Consider the following 14,301-nt stretch of genomic DNA (forward strand, 5'->3'; position numbering starts at 1 on the left):
TTTTTACGTGCATGAATATATCCAACCACCCCGTGACAGATTTAAGTTTCACTTTCCATAATCAATGACTGACAGAGGAGCATCTTGGTGGCAGGGATTTAAATCTTTAACAAGACTCAAACTGACACAGGCAGAGTGAAAAACTGGATTTTTTTAGATCAGGTAGGGTACAAGTGATTTCAAAACATTTCAGCCGGTTCTAATTTGAGTACCCATGTAAAAGCTCGAGATCTATTCACTATCATATTGGCGAAACTGATCTGGCAAACTATCTAATGCATACTTGTGTTTGTGCTCTGGGGAGAATCAAAAGGTTTAATTTTGTCAAGTGCAAGCTTGCGAATTCATTATAACAAAACTTAATGAGATCAGGATATAGACAAGGGACAACTTTTGCTTTCTAGCCTGTAGCCTTTAATCCATTCAGAATTTGTATAGAACTTTTATTTTTTGGCCACATGCTGCAAAGTTTCAAAAATATCATCCGCATATTTATGCAGGATTCAAACTTGAAAGAGCAATGGACAGGACAGAAATATACATGGAAATGTATGTGATTTGAGGCTAGAGCACACTTTCTGAGTATTTAATTCTGGAACCAGGCCTGGATAAAACTATTATCGCATGGAGTTTTATGTGGCAGTAGGCTATGCTTCAAAGTCAGAAAAATGAGCAGGATATTTGTTGAAATATGTGAAAATCTCTATACAGGTAGAGTAAAGATGTACACGGGCTTCATCGAATACTGCTTGCATCGGTTGATTTCATTTTATGTGGATTATTTGGTTTAATTTAGTGCAAATCTCCAGTTTCATCAGCTCTGATAAGTAATAACATGATATGCTGCCGGCTAATGATAACTTTATCTTTTAATCAAAACATGAAACATTATTTGCCCTGTTTGTATCTGCCAGGCATCCGTTACACATTTTCCCTGTGTGTTAACGTCAGTATTTATAACTGTCAAATGTCTGACTACTTGACTCTTGGTCATGTATTTTGCCCCGCCCCAAACATATGATTCGGCTATCAGTCGACTATCAGCTAGATTCCACAATTCTGATTCGACTATGTAAATCCTTATTTTGGGACACCCCAAGAAATATTATTACAATTTAAACAACTATTTTCCATTTTTATATATTTTAAAATGTTATTTATTCCTGTGATAGTAAAACTGAATTTTCAGAAGCCATTAATCAAGAAAATAGTTGTGCTGCTTAATATTTTTGTAGAAACCATAATTTCAGGAATCTTTGATTAATAGAAAGTTCAAAATTTATTTAAAATAGAAACCTTTTGAGACATTATAAATGTCTTTACTGTCACTCTTAATGAATGTTCGAATATTAAGGCATCCTTGTTTAATAAAAGTATTAAGTTTGTTAAAAAAAAAAATTATTATCCCAAACTGGGGTGTATTACTATGTTTTACATGCCTCAGTTTCTTAATTCTTTCTGCCAAAAAGATCTGTTGGCTCTAAAAACAAGTTATGATTTACACAAAATGGACTTTGGATAGACAAATTTGGATAGACATTCAGTGTGTTCGACTTAAAGCAGCACTGAGCAGACCGATCGGTTAATGGGTGCTTTGATATCATACATTGTTTGGGGTGTTCGGTAAGTTCTGTCACGAAATATGTCATTCAACCCAACCAATCAGTTTGTGAACTTATCACCATGCCTTTATGAGTGAGTGAAGTGACATACTTCCAAGTATGGTGACCCATACTCGGAATTTGTGCTCTGCATTTAACCCATCCAACGTGCACACACACAGCAGTGAACACACACACACCGTGAACACACACCCGGAGAGCAGTTGGGGGTTCGGTGCCTTGCTCAAGGGCACCTCAGTCGTGGTATTGAGGGTGGAGAGAGCGTTGGACATTCACTCCCCCCACCTACAATCCCTGCCAGCCCGAGACTCGAACCCGCAACCTTTGGATTACGAGTCCGACTCTCTAACCATTATAACTTTAGGTACAGTATCTTTAGGTTCGCTGTCAAAAATGCCAATGTGAACGCTAAGCGAACAAGGACCAAATGTATCATTTTCCTTTTTGGTCCGGACCATATGAACCAAACAAACCGAACTACAATTGTGAACATACCCTCAGTCTAAATTACATTCACACTGGTGTTTTAGAAAGCCAAATAAATTAGAATACAATAATAATAACAACAATTTTATATTATTGTTATTCCTATGACAGTAATATCGTATATTGTAATACAATTGCACTGTAAAATAAATGAAAATGAATTTCATAGGTTTATTATTTTCTGCTTCGCTTTGAAACGAGCAGTGAATAAACAAAATGATAAAAGTATAAACAAGCTACTAAGAAATGTACACAACTCCAAACTGCGGCATGTGCTGGGCTAAGGTGTGTGCATGGGAAAACTGTCTTGTTTGCTGGTTCCACCTCTCCTGGTCTACTTTCTTCACTTATTTCAAAAGGCACACTTTAACATGTGCATATGACCATATATGAGACAAAATGTGAAGCGTGCCAGACCTTTTGTTGTAAAAATTGTCACCTCTACTCACTCCAATTGGATGTCAATTAGGTGACAGTGTGGGACTGGAAACCTGGCTCTTTTCCCATAGACAGGCTTTTGTCTGTTTTTATTTTTTGTTTTGGTTTTTCTTTTGCCAGGACAATTCAGATCCCTTTAATTTTAAATGTAAGACAGAAAGTGCTCAGTTTGGTACCATGTTATTTTCAGTGTGCCTTGAAGTTTTAAATGTTTGTACATGTTTTTACCATTTTTTTTTTGTTCTTTAAGTAATTGTTTAAATTGCTTTGAGTTTGTTTTTAAATATGGTACATTTTTATTATTATATTTTTTTTCCTTTTTTTTTTTTTTTTTTGAAGTTCTTTTTAAATAGCCTTTTTAACAACTTTTTTTTTATTTTTTTGAGGAGTGTAAATTGCTTTGAGCTTGTTCATTTTTTTTTAAAGTTATTTTTAAATACCTTTTAACCATTTTATTGCATTTTTGAGGGGTTGTGTAAATTGCTTTGAGACTACTTTTAAATATGGTACCTTTTTACTTTTTTGTTTTGTTTTTGGAGGAGTTGTGTAAATTGCTTTGAGCTTATTTTTAAATACAGTACATTTGCTTTTTTTCAGAGGAGTTGTGTACATTTCTTAGTAGCTTGTTTATACTTTTATCATTTTGTTTATTTAATATTTGAGGGGTTGTGTAAATTAAGTACTTTTTACCTTATTTTTTGTTTATTTTTATTTAGTTTTTAGTTTTTGAAGTTCTTTTTAAACACCTTTTCTTTAAGCATTTTATTAATTTTTTGTAGGTCTGTGTTAATTGCTTTGAGCTCATTTTCAAATACAGTGCCTTTTTGCTATTTTATTTTTTTGAAGGGGTTGTTACCATTTTATTTATTTATATATTTATTATTATTTAATTTTTTGAGGGGTTGTGTAGATGGTGGTTCAAAGCTGGTAACCCTAAGTTTGCCGGCTCAATCAGACAATCTGGGGGCTGAACAAATTCCACAGTTCCTGGTCATATGCCAATATGATTAACATCAGCAATCATTATAAAACATTGCACTATTTTCCAGGCTCTTAGACATTTTTGTATGAACTATCCCTTTAAAGGCTTACCTTTCACATCAGTGTGCTATATGTAAAGGCTGGAGGTGTTTCCTCGGGAAGATTGCTGCCTCAAAGCTTTAGTTCCTCACATGTCTGTCACTGGAGATCCTGTAGGCTGTGGATCACTTTGAACGGGCACACTTCTCAGGCAGTTGAGATGTCGTAACAGTTGTGAATGGAGTGTGCCAGACCTTTCAAAGCTGAGTCACGCTTCTCATGCTGAAGACACCGGCGAGACTTCACTTATTACACTTCTTGCCAGAAGGTCTTGTCACCCTGCCAAAATGTTTTGGATATGGTTCACACCTCAGTCTTTTAGTTATTAGACGTTCTCAAAAGATCATTAAACCAGTTCAAACTGTAACTGTAAAGTGTTTGGGAAAACCCGCATGAATGGATTGTTTGTCATTTCCCACTGTTACACATTTGACATTAGCACACATTTTACTTGATTTTATGTATTTACAAAATAAGTGGTTGGCTGTTGTAATTTCCAGCAGGTAGTAGCTGATTTTATGCTAGACTTTAGCTCAAGGACTGTTTTGAAAACCGGAACCTTCACCATAGCCATTACCTTCAAACAGACTGTTTATCCAGCATTTGTCATGTGAATTAAACCCTCTTAATAATGTCCTACAGAAACAAGTGACTTGAAGGACACACTTAGCACAGTGTGGTGATGTTTGTTCTCTACACTTCTTTGGTTTAATGACCCTTTTGGCTTGCTTGCCTTTTGAAGTGAAGTGACATTCAGCCAAGTATGGTGACCCATACTCGGAATTCGTGCTCTGCATTTAACCCATCCAACGTGCACACACACAGCAGTGAACACACACACACCGTGAACATACACCCGGAGCAGTGGGCAGCCATTTATGCTGCGGCGCTCGGGGAGCAGTTGGGGGTTCGGTGCCTTGCTCAAGGGCACCTCAGTCGTGGTATTGAGGGTGGAGAGAGCGCTGGACATTCACTCCCCCCACCTACAATCAAACTCGAACCCGCAACCTTTGGATTACGAGTCCGACTATCTAACCATTAGGCCACGACTTCCCACAAACTTCCCACTTTTGGACAAGTGATGGAACTGGGCACACTTCACATGTAGTTAAGACCTTGTTGGAGGTATATGTGGAGTGTGCCAGGCTTTAGGGTGCCATTTCTTACAGCCAAAGTTCTTAATTGAAGGGCACTTAAGGGAGGTGGCAGCGTGAGAGCAAAGGCTGAATCCTCTTCTCATAGAATAGAATTGAATGAGCCACTATGGCTGTTAGAGTTTGGTTCTGTGCTTCAGCATGTGCAGCATTTTCTGCAAGGATTTCAATTCAAATATTCTTCAGTGCTGATAAGAAATATTAACAGATTCATTTAAATAACTGTTCAAATGTTTGGGATCAGTAGGAATATTAAAACAATTTATAAAGAATTTTTTATGTTCACCATGGCTGTATTTATTTGATCAAAAATTCTGTAAAAAACAGTAATAATGTGTTACACTTTAAATCACTCTTTTCTATTGTACTATATTTTAAATTGTATAAGCCTAATTTATTCCAAAAACGCAAAGCTGAATTTCCAGCGTAATTATTGAGTCTTCAGTGACACATGATCCTTCAGAAATCATTCTAATATGCTGATTTTGTGCTCAAGAAACATTTCTTACTTTATTATCAATGTTGAAAACAGTTGTGCTGCTTAATATTTTTGTGGAAACCTTAATACAGAAGAGCATAATTTATGTAACAGTTTTTTTTTTGTAACATTCGTGTGTCCTTCCTGAATATTTTTTTCTTTTTTTAATAATCTTACTGACCCAAAAATTTTAAACTGTATTGTATATCCATCTGGAATACTAATGTATGTTGAATAGCAGTGTGTTGTGGGTAGATAACAGTATAGTGCACTCTGTATGGTTACAGAGCTTTCATCTCCAGTGGTTGTAGTTTCTCTTAGAATACAAATATAAATACAAATCCATAGCTTAGTCATATTGAATTGATAATATTTTTGCTTGCATGCTCATTTGCCATAGGCAACACTTGCATTTACTGTTAGATCCATAACCATGAAGTTTATCCATTGCTTTTTTTAAAACAATATGGCTTTATTAATCTAAACAACAATCTCCCTCTCTTTATTATCTGTCTTCTTTATCTCTTTGCAAGCAATGACTGAAACCTAAACTGATAGTTCAGCCAAAAATGTACATTCTATCATCATTTACTCATCCTCATGTCATTCTAAACCTGTTCAAATTTCTTTCTTCTGTGGAACACTTTGCAGCATGTCGGAAACACACACACACAGAGAGAGAGAGAGACGTTTCTCAAATTATCTTAGTTTCACAGAAGAAAGTCAGACAAAGAAATTTGGAAAGCCATGATTGACTGAAGTCTGATAAGGTGCAGAAATGTTGTTATGTGTGTTCATGTTTAACAAGATGTTGCTTTTCTTTACTCCACTTATTTATATTTTCTGTTTTAACTTAACATTTATAATTGAGTGACATTTTCATGTGATGAAGCATAAAACTGAGGCTGGAGCTAGAATTTGTTTCTGCTTACTGGCTGTGTGCAGTTTTGTCCAGTGGAGGACGCCAGAGCGGTTTCTGTACAATGAATGAATGCAGTAGGAGAATGACAGGGGTTAGAAACAGACCCTTTGCCATGTTGTACTGTGAGCCGTCCCACCAGGCAGCATGTGAGGGTCCTGGACCCCATGAGGGGCAGAACCTGCAGGCAGATGCACTTGAATATTAATAAGTGTGGCACTTATTGGTGGACCATTGTGAATTGTCATTAAAAGAATAAGAACTAAATATTTTTACATTTAAACTCTGACAGTAATATGCCAAAGGGTATTTTAACTGTGCCTGATGTGTCTTGTTCAGTAGTATTATAGAATAAATGTGTTATACATATAATATATATGTATTATAGATAACTAAACCAAAACCTGAACCAAACATTAACTTAATAAACTTATTTTAACTTTTTAGATGGCTGCCAATGCAACATTTGTCGTTTTCATTTAGTTTAACATGTACTAAAATAATTAAAACTGAAATAAAAATGAATATATAATATATAAAAAAGCTTATTTGTAAAATAACAATGCAAATCAAAATTCATTTAAAAAATGTTAACTAAAAGGAAAATGGAAAATAAAATAACCTGTCAGTCTAAAAAAGAATTAAAGGAGTTTTATCAAACCTTTCACTGCTAATTTGTTGTTGTTTTTCTAGTTTGTATGCAGGCACTCTCCCCGTACACACATGTGATGACTTGATGTGCCAGTGTACACTGAAAACATGTCTACTTGTATTTCACCTCTCTGTTTTTTTTTTTTTTTCTCCAGATTCCAGATGAGTTTGATAATGGTAAGTCCTCCCCTTATCTGAACACATGTCAGGCCCTGAGGCTGTTATGAAATGGTTTGGACATTTCAAGCGCTTACAAAGGCTTTTCACACTGTATTAAAAAGTAACCTTAATGTAATAACCCAAGCTGAGGGCGTATTGTGGCGGGCATTTTATTCCTACATACAGATTTTCATCTAATTGATAAGACAGTTTAGTTTCACTTTAAGTGTGTTTAAAGGCACTGAAAGCATAGCTCAAATCTCAGGAGGAAGTTGGCTTGACAAAAATAAAGTAGAGAACTCCATTATTTGCAGACCTTCAGTCTACAAGCACAAAATAATGTAATTCCCCCTCCTTTTGAAAGCAGAATATTGTTAGCCCCGTTACACAGCCTTTTTAGCAGATGAGGACCCTTCTGGCCTGCTTGTTGTGTATTTGTTCACCTATCAGGTTAGCATGGCACATGATGGATTTCTGGTGCCATGCAGAACCTTTTACCCAGCGCCAGCGGGTGTCAGCCCACTTCACAACCAAATGTTTCATGGGGCCGAGCCCCTGCACATGACCCCTGCAAGCATCAATCTCTCACACACCCGGATTGGCCCTTAACCAGTGGCATGCAGCGCATGTGCCAGTTCATATTGGCAGTTATTTCACTGCGTTCATTCACGCTGCATCGACTCTTAATTGTGGGTTGTTGAATTATGAGACTTTTTTCAGTTTTAATGGGATAGTTCACGCCAAAGAAATTCAGTGGCCATTTATTAACCGCTATGTTGTTTCATATCTGTATGACTTTCTGTGACCTGTAAAACACACATTGTGAATTTTTAAAGAATGTCCTTTTTTTTAACACGTACATTTTACATTTGACAACAGTTGTTTTTTGCTTTTTTTAATTTTGGAGCTTGAAACTCTGAGCTTCACTACTTTTAACTTTTGTGGTCAGTAAGGTTTTTGAAAGAAGTGTCTTATAGAAGTTTCTACAGTAAAAACAGTAATATTGTGACATATTTACAGATAAAAACAACTGATTTTGATATACTTTAGAATGTAATGTATTTGTGATGCATTTTCAGCATCATTACTCCAGTCATTAGTGTGACATGATCCTTCAGAAATCATTCTAATATGCTGATTTGCTGCTCAAGAAACATTTATTTTTATTTTCTATGTTAAAAACAGTTGTGCTGCTTAATATTTTTGTGGAAACTGAGACGCATCTTTTTCAGGATTCTTGGATATTTCAAAAGTTCAGAAGAACCACATTGATTTTAAACTGATATCATTCACAGCATTATAAATGTTTTTGTCACTTTTTATGAATTAAATGCATCTTTGCTGAATAAAAGTATTAAATTCTTTTGTAAAAGAAAAAAAATCGAACTTACTGCAAACTAGGGCTTATTCTTCATAATTTAACAGAAGAAAGTCATACAGGTTTGAAACTAAATGAGGGTGAGTAAATAATAATTGTATTTTGTATTTTATTTTTTTAGGTGTACTGTTTCTTTTTAGTTTGACTTTCTGTTTGTGGAATGGATTGGGTTTTATGGTGATTTTAATGTGGTTATTTGACTTTGACGTATTTATAGCACCATCGAGTACAGATATGCCATCTTCAGAGCATTACCATTAATAGAGTAAAGGTAGAGACGCCACTTAACAGCGGTAAATGCAGACCACCTGCGCTTTTCATTCACTGCTGATGTCAATTGAGATAGCAGGCTGCTTTCGCTTCCTCTACGTGATCGCACACTCTTATCATAATTACGTAATTAATTCCACGCATTCCCTGAAGTGTCCTTGTCCTTCTCTCCCTCCCCCCACCTCGATTTATTACCTCCGAGCCCAAAGCGCTGCTGTCCAACACTAAAGCTCTTATAGCTTTTAATGCCATAACGAAGGGCCATGATTACTTTAGGGACCGTGGTGAAACGCCTACTCCCTCAAAGGAGTGGAGAAGCAGGTTTTCTGCCTCCTGGGCCCATGCTCACCCTCCCTAACACAGCAGAAGGCCAGCGTGGGGATGAAGAGTGGACCCTTGATAGGCGCCGTCCTCAGGGAGAGGAGACTAGACAAACAGGCGTGCCTCCAAAAAACCTTTTCTGCCTTGCCAAGTGACGGCATTCAATTGAAGACACATATATGCACATCCTGTGCCAACCCGCCCCCTATCAAAACCTACATCACTCAATTTGTATGAAATGGTAACTGGCCTGTGATATAATTTATGGAGTCTCAAACTGTCACATCACCGAAACTAAAAATAATTTTGTTTGTTTAAAACTTTGGAAACTGCATGGTTTCGTACTTGTGTCACTGGTGTAATGTGTGGAGTGAAATATAACGACAAGTTCACCCATCACCTGTGTCTGATCTTTAAAGAACAAGTGTAGTCTTGTTTGCTGTGGTTCTGCGTGGATTCAAGTGTGTCAGGAGGAGGGGTTGATTTGCTTGAGCTTAAACACACAAAGATTTCATCACCAACCGATAACAACAACAATAATCAGGAAATAAACAGGGGAGGGTTTGTGTAATGCTCAGGTGTGAAAGCTCACTTTCCATTGAAGGCATTGGGCTTATTTGGTTATCTCTAATCCCTTTTTAGTCAGCCAGGCATGGATCTCATTAACCTGAAAACTCAAAGAATTTTTTTTTAAGTATGCAATCTTACAGCCTGTTCACATTTTTAACAATAACTATTAGCATCCACACCAGTAGGCGATAATGTTGTTTATTATAAGCGTGTGCTGCAGTTTAGTCATCTGCCACTTATGAGTTTCTTAACTTTGATTGGCTGTCAATGTTTTTATCATTAATCAGCTAGGAAAAAATCATGCTGAAATTGATTTAAACAATATTGTACCTCTGTGTTGCTATTGTTATAGTTGTGGTATGGCTATTCTCATATAATTAGAATAATTAGTAAAACTTATGCTCACCAAGGCTGTGTTTATTTGATCAGAAATGCAGTAAAATTAGTAATATTGTGAAGTATTGTTACAATTTAACAGAACTGTTTTCTATTTGAATGTATGGTAAAGGGATAGTTCACCCAAAAATTAAAATTCTGTCTTTAATTTCTCACGTCGTTCCAAACCTGTAAGACCTTTGTTCATCTTCGGAACATAAATTAAGATATTTTTGATGCATTCCGAGAGCTCTCTGACGCTCCTTAGACTGCAAGGATCCTTACACGATCAAGGCTCAGAAACCTAGCAAGGAGATCGTTAAAAATAGTCCATGTGACATCAGTGGTTCAATCGTAATTTTACAAAGCTACAAGAATACTTTTTGCGTGCAAACAAAACATAAATAACGACTTTATTCAACAATTCATCTCTTCCACGTCACCCTATAAGCGCCATTTGAGTATCACATACGTAAACAATGTATGCAACGTATGTACGTGGATACGTGGTTTACGTCCACATCAAAGCGTAAACAGTGTATCCGCGGATTGGGCTGCTGACACTGAACAGCATACGTTGTTTACGTATGTGACACTCTCCAAAATTGCGTCAGGGTGACGCGGAGGAGACAGATTGTTGAATTAAGTTGTTATTTTTCTTTTCTTTTGTGGACATAAATAAACACAATTTATTTGAAACGGAAATAGTTACAATCTGTAACGTTATAAATGTTTACTGTCACTATTGATCAATTTAATGCATTCTTGTTTAATAAAAGTAACAGTTTCTGAATTTTTTTTTACTGTATGCTCATCAAATTTTTTTCATATACCTGTAATGAATTCATATTTGAAGTGAAAAGTAAAAATGTTTCTCTAAGTTCCAGGTAGAGTTGTCCTCGTTGTAGGGAGGAATAGGTTAGTAGGTCAGAACTGTTATTTCGTCCTGAAGAACAAAAAGCCTCCAATACTCAAATCAAACAAATGGTGAGCTGTAGATGACCCAAGAAAACACAAGCATAGGCTTGGTACTCTATCCACAGGACAGTTAGATCCCCATGTGACAGCAGGGAGAGAGGAGCCGCACCTAAAGACCGCTTTTCATGGATGGAGAAAGGAGCGATTGACAGGGAGGAAAAAAGCAAGAGGCTCCCAAAGAAAGCGATGGAAGAAAGGAAATTGAGTAATGGCCTTTGGCAAACTAGCGAAGCATATGCTAACCCAGTGCAGGATTAAAGGAGGCCTTTGTTGTGTCCGGAGGCCTAGCCATCGATCTTCGTCTCCCTCCCTCCTTGCCTTAAACTTAATGGACATCCCTCCAGAGAGCCACAGACCCTCTGTGAAGCAACAATGGGACTCCTCGCATTTACTCTGACAAACAAAGTTAGCACAAGAGACTCTTCAAAGTGCACCCAGTTGTTCTGCGCTTTTCCGGTGTCGTCTTGGATCAGTCTTGGTAACGGTTTCTGCAACTGTTCACCCTTTGTATTGATCTTGGTCTAGTGGAGAAGGAAGGACTTATGCTGGGACAGATGTGCCAGTTTGGATGGAGTTTAACAGGCGACTGAGGTGGATGAGAAGAGGATAAACTTTTTCTAGAATCATCCAAAAAGTAAAAGAAATGGTTACTCTACACTACCGTTCAAAGATTTATTTATTTTATTTTTGATCATAAACTTTTTTTTTTTAGTGACTTTTTTTTGTTGTTCATCAACTAATCCTGAAAAAAAAAAATGTATCAGTTTCCACAAACATTAAGCACCACAACTGTTGATAATACTGAAAATTCAGCTTTGCCATCACAGGAATAAATTTCAAGTTATTACTATATTTTTAATCGAATAAATGCAGCCTTGTTGAGCATACCATTTAAAAACATCTTACCAACCCCAAACTTTGCTCCAAAAATGTTTTTTTTTTTTATTATTATTTGTCACAAAAGCACCATAAACGTAGTTCAATTCTCTTAAAGTGTCCAAATAGCTTCATATAAATTTAAGTCGCCATTCACAATAAAGTGATTCATACATCTCAGATATGATATTTGATTTGAGTGTTCCATAATTAAATCATTATAAAGCAAAGCTATCATATGGCTTCAGAAGACTTTAAATATCATGCATGGACCACTATTATGGTGGTTTGAATTCTTCAATATTTTTCTTTTGGGTTCCTCAAAGCAATTGTGTCTTTAGAACAATATGTGGGTGAGGAAGTGATAAAACTTTTGAAGAACTATTTGTTGTTCAACAGGTTTGCCTCATAAATCAATTACTTTATAGAGACAAATCTGTGTTGCTAATGCCATATATATATATATATATATATATATATATATATATATATATATGGCACCTACTAACACACCACCACTGTCTTCCTTCAACATGAGTATTATGACAAGACGTCCATCTTGTCTCACTCATTAGTCTCAAGGGAAAGATTATTCCATTGGAGGCTGCCAACAGGCACATGCTCCCTCACAGAGCACAAACACTCCCCCTCCGAACTAATCAAACAGGAGAGAAAAGGAGGGAAAGGGCTTGAGTGGCTGGAGGAGAGGGTGTTTAAGCAGTTTATATCGTCCCTCCCCCGATGTCTCCCAATCAGTCTCCTTCCTCATGTTCTGATGTTGTTGATGGGGCCCCTTGGAGGGCTGGCTGCCTTAACAGATGCACAGCGAGCCGCGTGGAGCCACTTTATCTGTCCTTTCTGCCGCTTGAGGTGGCATATGGCATGTGGCGACTGGAGGGAGCTGAGGCCATGAAATGGGGCTAATAACTTTAGTTTGAACGATGTGGGGATGTAGTAAATTGTCTTGAAGTGGCCATTATTGTTGGATGTGGGGATGTAATATCAGTAAGCTATAAATGGTTTAAAACGACTTAACATTTTTGCATTTTATACAGTAAGTTGTAAGGTTGGGTTTTGACATTTCACGATTGACAAGCTTTCGATTCAATTTCCGATAATACATCCCAAATTCTGGAAATGTTGGGACATTTTTTTAAAAGACTTTTAAAATCACATGAGCCAATATTTTATTCACAATAGAACATAGAGAACATAAAGGATGTTTAAACAGGGAAATTTTACACTTATCCACTAAATGGGCTCATTGCAAATTTGATGCAAATTTCAAATTTGAAAATTCGTAAAAAGATTGTGGAATACTTTAAAAACAACATTCCTCAATGTCAAGTTGCAAAGGCTTTGCAAATCTTGTCATCTACAGTGCATAACATCATCAAAAGATTCAGAGAAACTGGAGAAATCTCTGTGGGTAAGGGACAAGGCCGAAGACCTTTGTTGGATGCCCGTGGTCTTCGGGCCCTCAGATGACATTGCGTCACTCATCGGCATGATTCTGTCATTGACATTACTGAATGGGCCCAGGAATACTTCCAGGAACCACTGAAAACAGCTGATGGAGATTATTAGTGCTAATCAAGGAACCGGCTTAACTGACGAGATGCGCATGCGATATATCGTCCAGCCCTACCAGACGTCTTCAAACTGTTTTGAAAACAAGAGGAGATGCTACCACATGGTAAACATGCCCCTGTCCCAATTATTTTGAGACCTGTAGCAGGCATTGAATTTGAAATGAGCTCATTTTGTGCATAAAATTTTACAATTTCTCAGTTTAAACATTTGTTATCTTTTATAATGTTATATTCTTTTAGTTTTCATTTTATTCAAATTTTAAAAGAAGTCCCAACATTTCGGGTTTTTGCAATATAAACATTTAAATGGTTGCTGTCATAACTTGATGGATTAGACACTGAAGAACAGTACAAAAAATATAATATGTTATATAGTGCATATATTTAGCAAAATGCTCCTCTCCAAAGTTAATTTCTCTAGCTGTCTTGCGGGTTTATGGTCACCGAATATGTTTTTTTCTGAGGTAAATGTGACGTGACATTGTTTACAAGCTGTTATATTGACATCTTTCCGCGGTCGAAACACTGATTAAGTCATTACATGAGATAGAATACGGATTTTGGTAAGTTGTACTTTTTCTTTTAAGATACCTTCGGACGTTCATTCACGTTATTTTCATGCTGTAACTGGCTAAAGCGGAGGACATGATCAGTTTATGCCGCTTTTGTACTGAGGTGCTACAGTCTGTCACTCATTAAACAGTGTCAAAATGGTATTTATTGTTTGAATATAGTAATAAAATGGACAAAATTTAAAATCTGAGACTTTTTCATATCAAAAATAACAAGGCACAATGCTTATTGCCATTTATTTGGAACAATTCTTCAGATTTAAGAAAAGATATCACTTTGTGAAAATGAGAATAGATTAAAATCGAGAAATCAATATTTTTTTTACCCAGCCCTAGTAAGTTTAATGCATTTGAGGAGCTAAAATAAACATTTTATTCTTCT

General features: G+C 36.5%; 1 protein-coding gene across 1 annotated transcript in view; it reads left to right on the plus strand.

Annotated features, from left to right (window-relative positions):
• Positions 1-14,301, plus strand: part of LOC306851491 (mitochondrial import inner membrane translocase subunit TIM50-like) — a gene marked incomplete at its 5' end in the record, with an annotated part of 29,781 nt that overhangs the window by 3,913 nt on the left and 11,567 nt on the right. Inside the window, one exon of the mRNA XM_079387769.1 lies at positions 6,984-7,005. Within this exon, the coding sequence (XP_079243895.1) occupies positions 6,984-7,005 (22 nt within the window). The remainder of the gene's footprint in view (positions 1-6,983; positions 7,006-14,301) is intronic.

Source organism: Barbus barbus (assembly GCF_936440315.1).
Source record: "Barbus barbus genome assembly, chromosome: 31".
In the NCBI taxonomy this organism is placed as follows: Eukaryota; Metazoa; Chordata; class Actinopteri; order Cypriniformes; family Cyprinidae; genus Barbus; species Barbus barbus.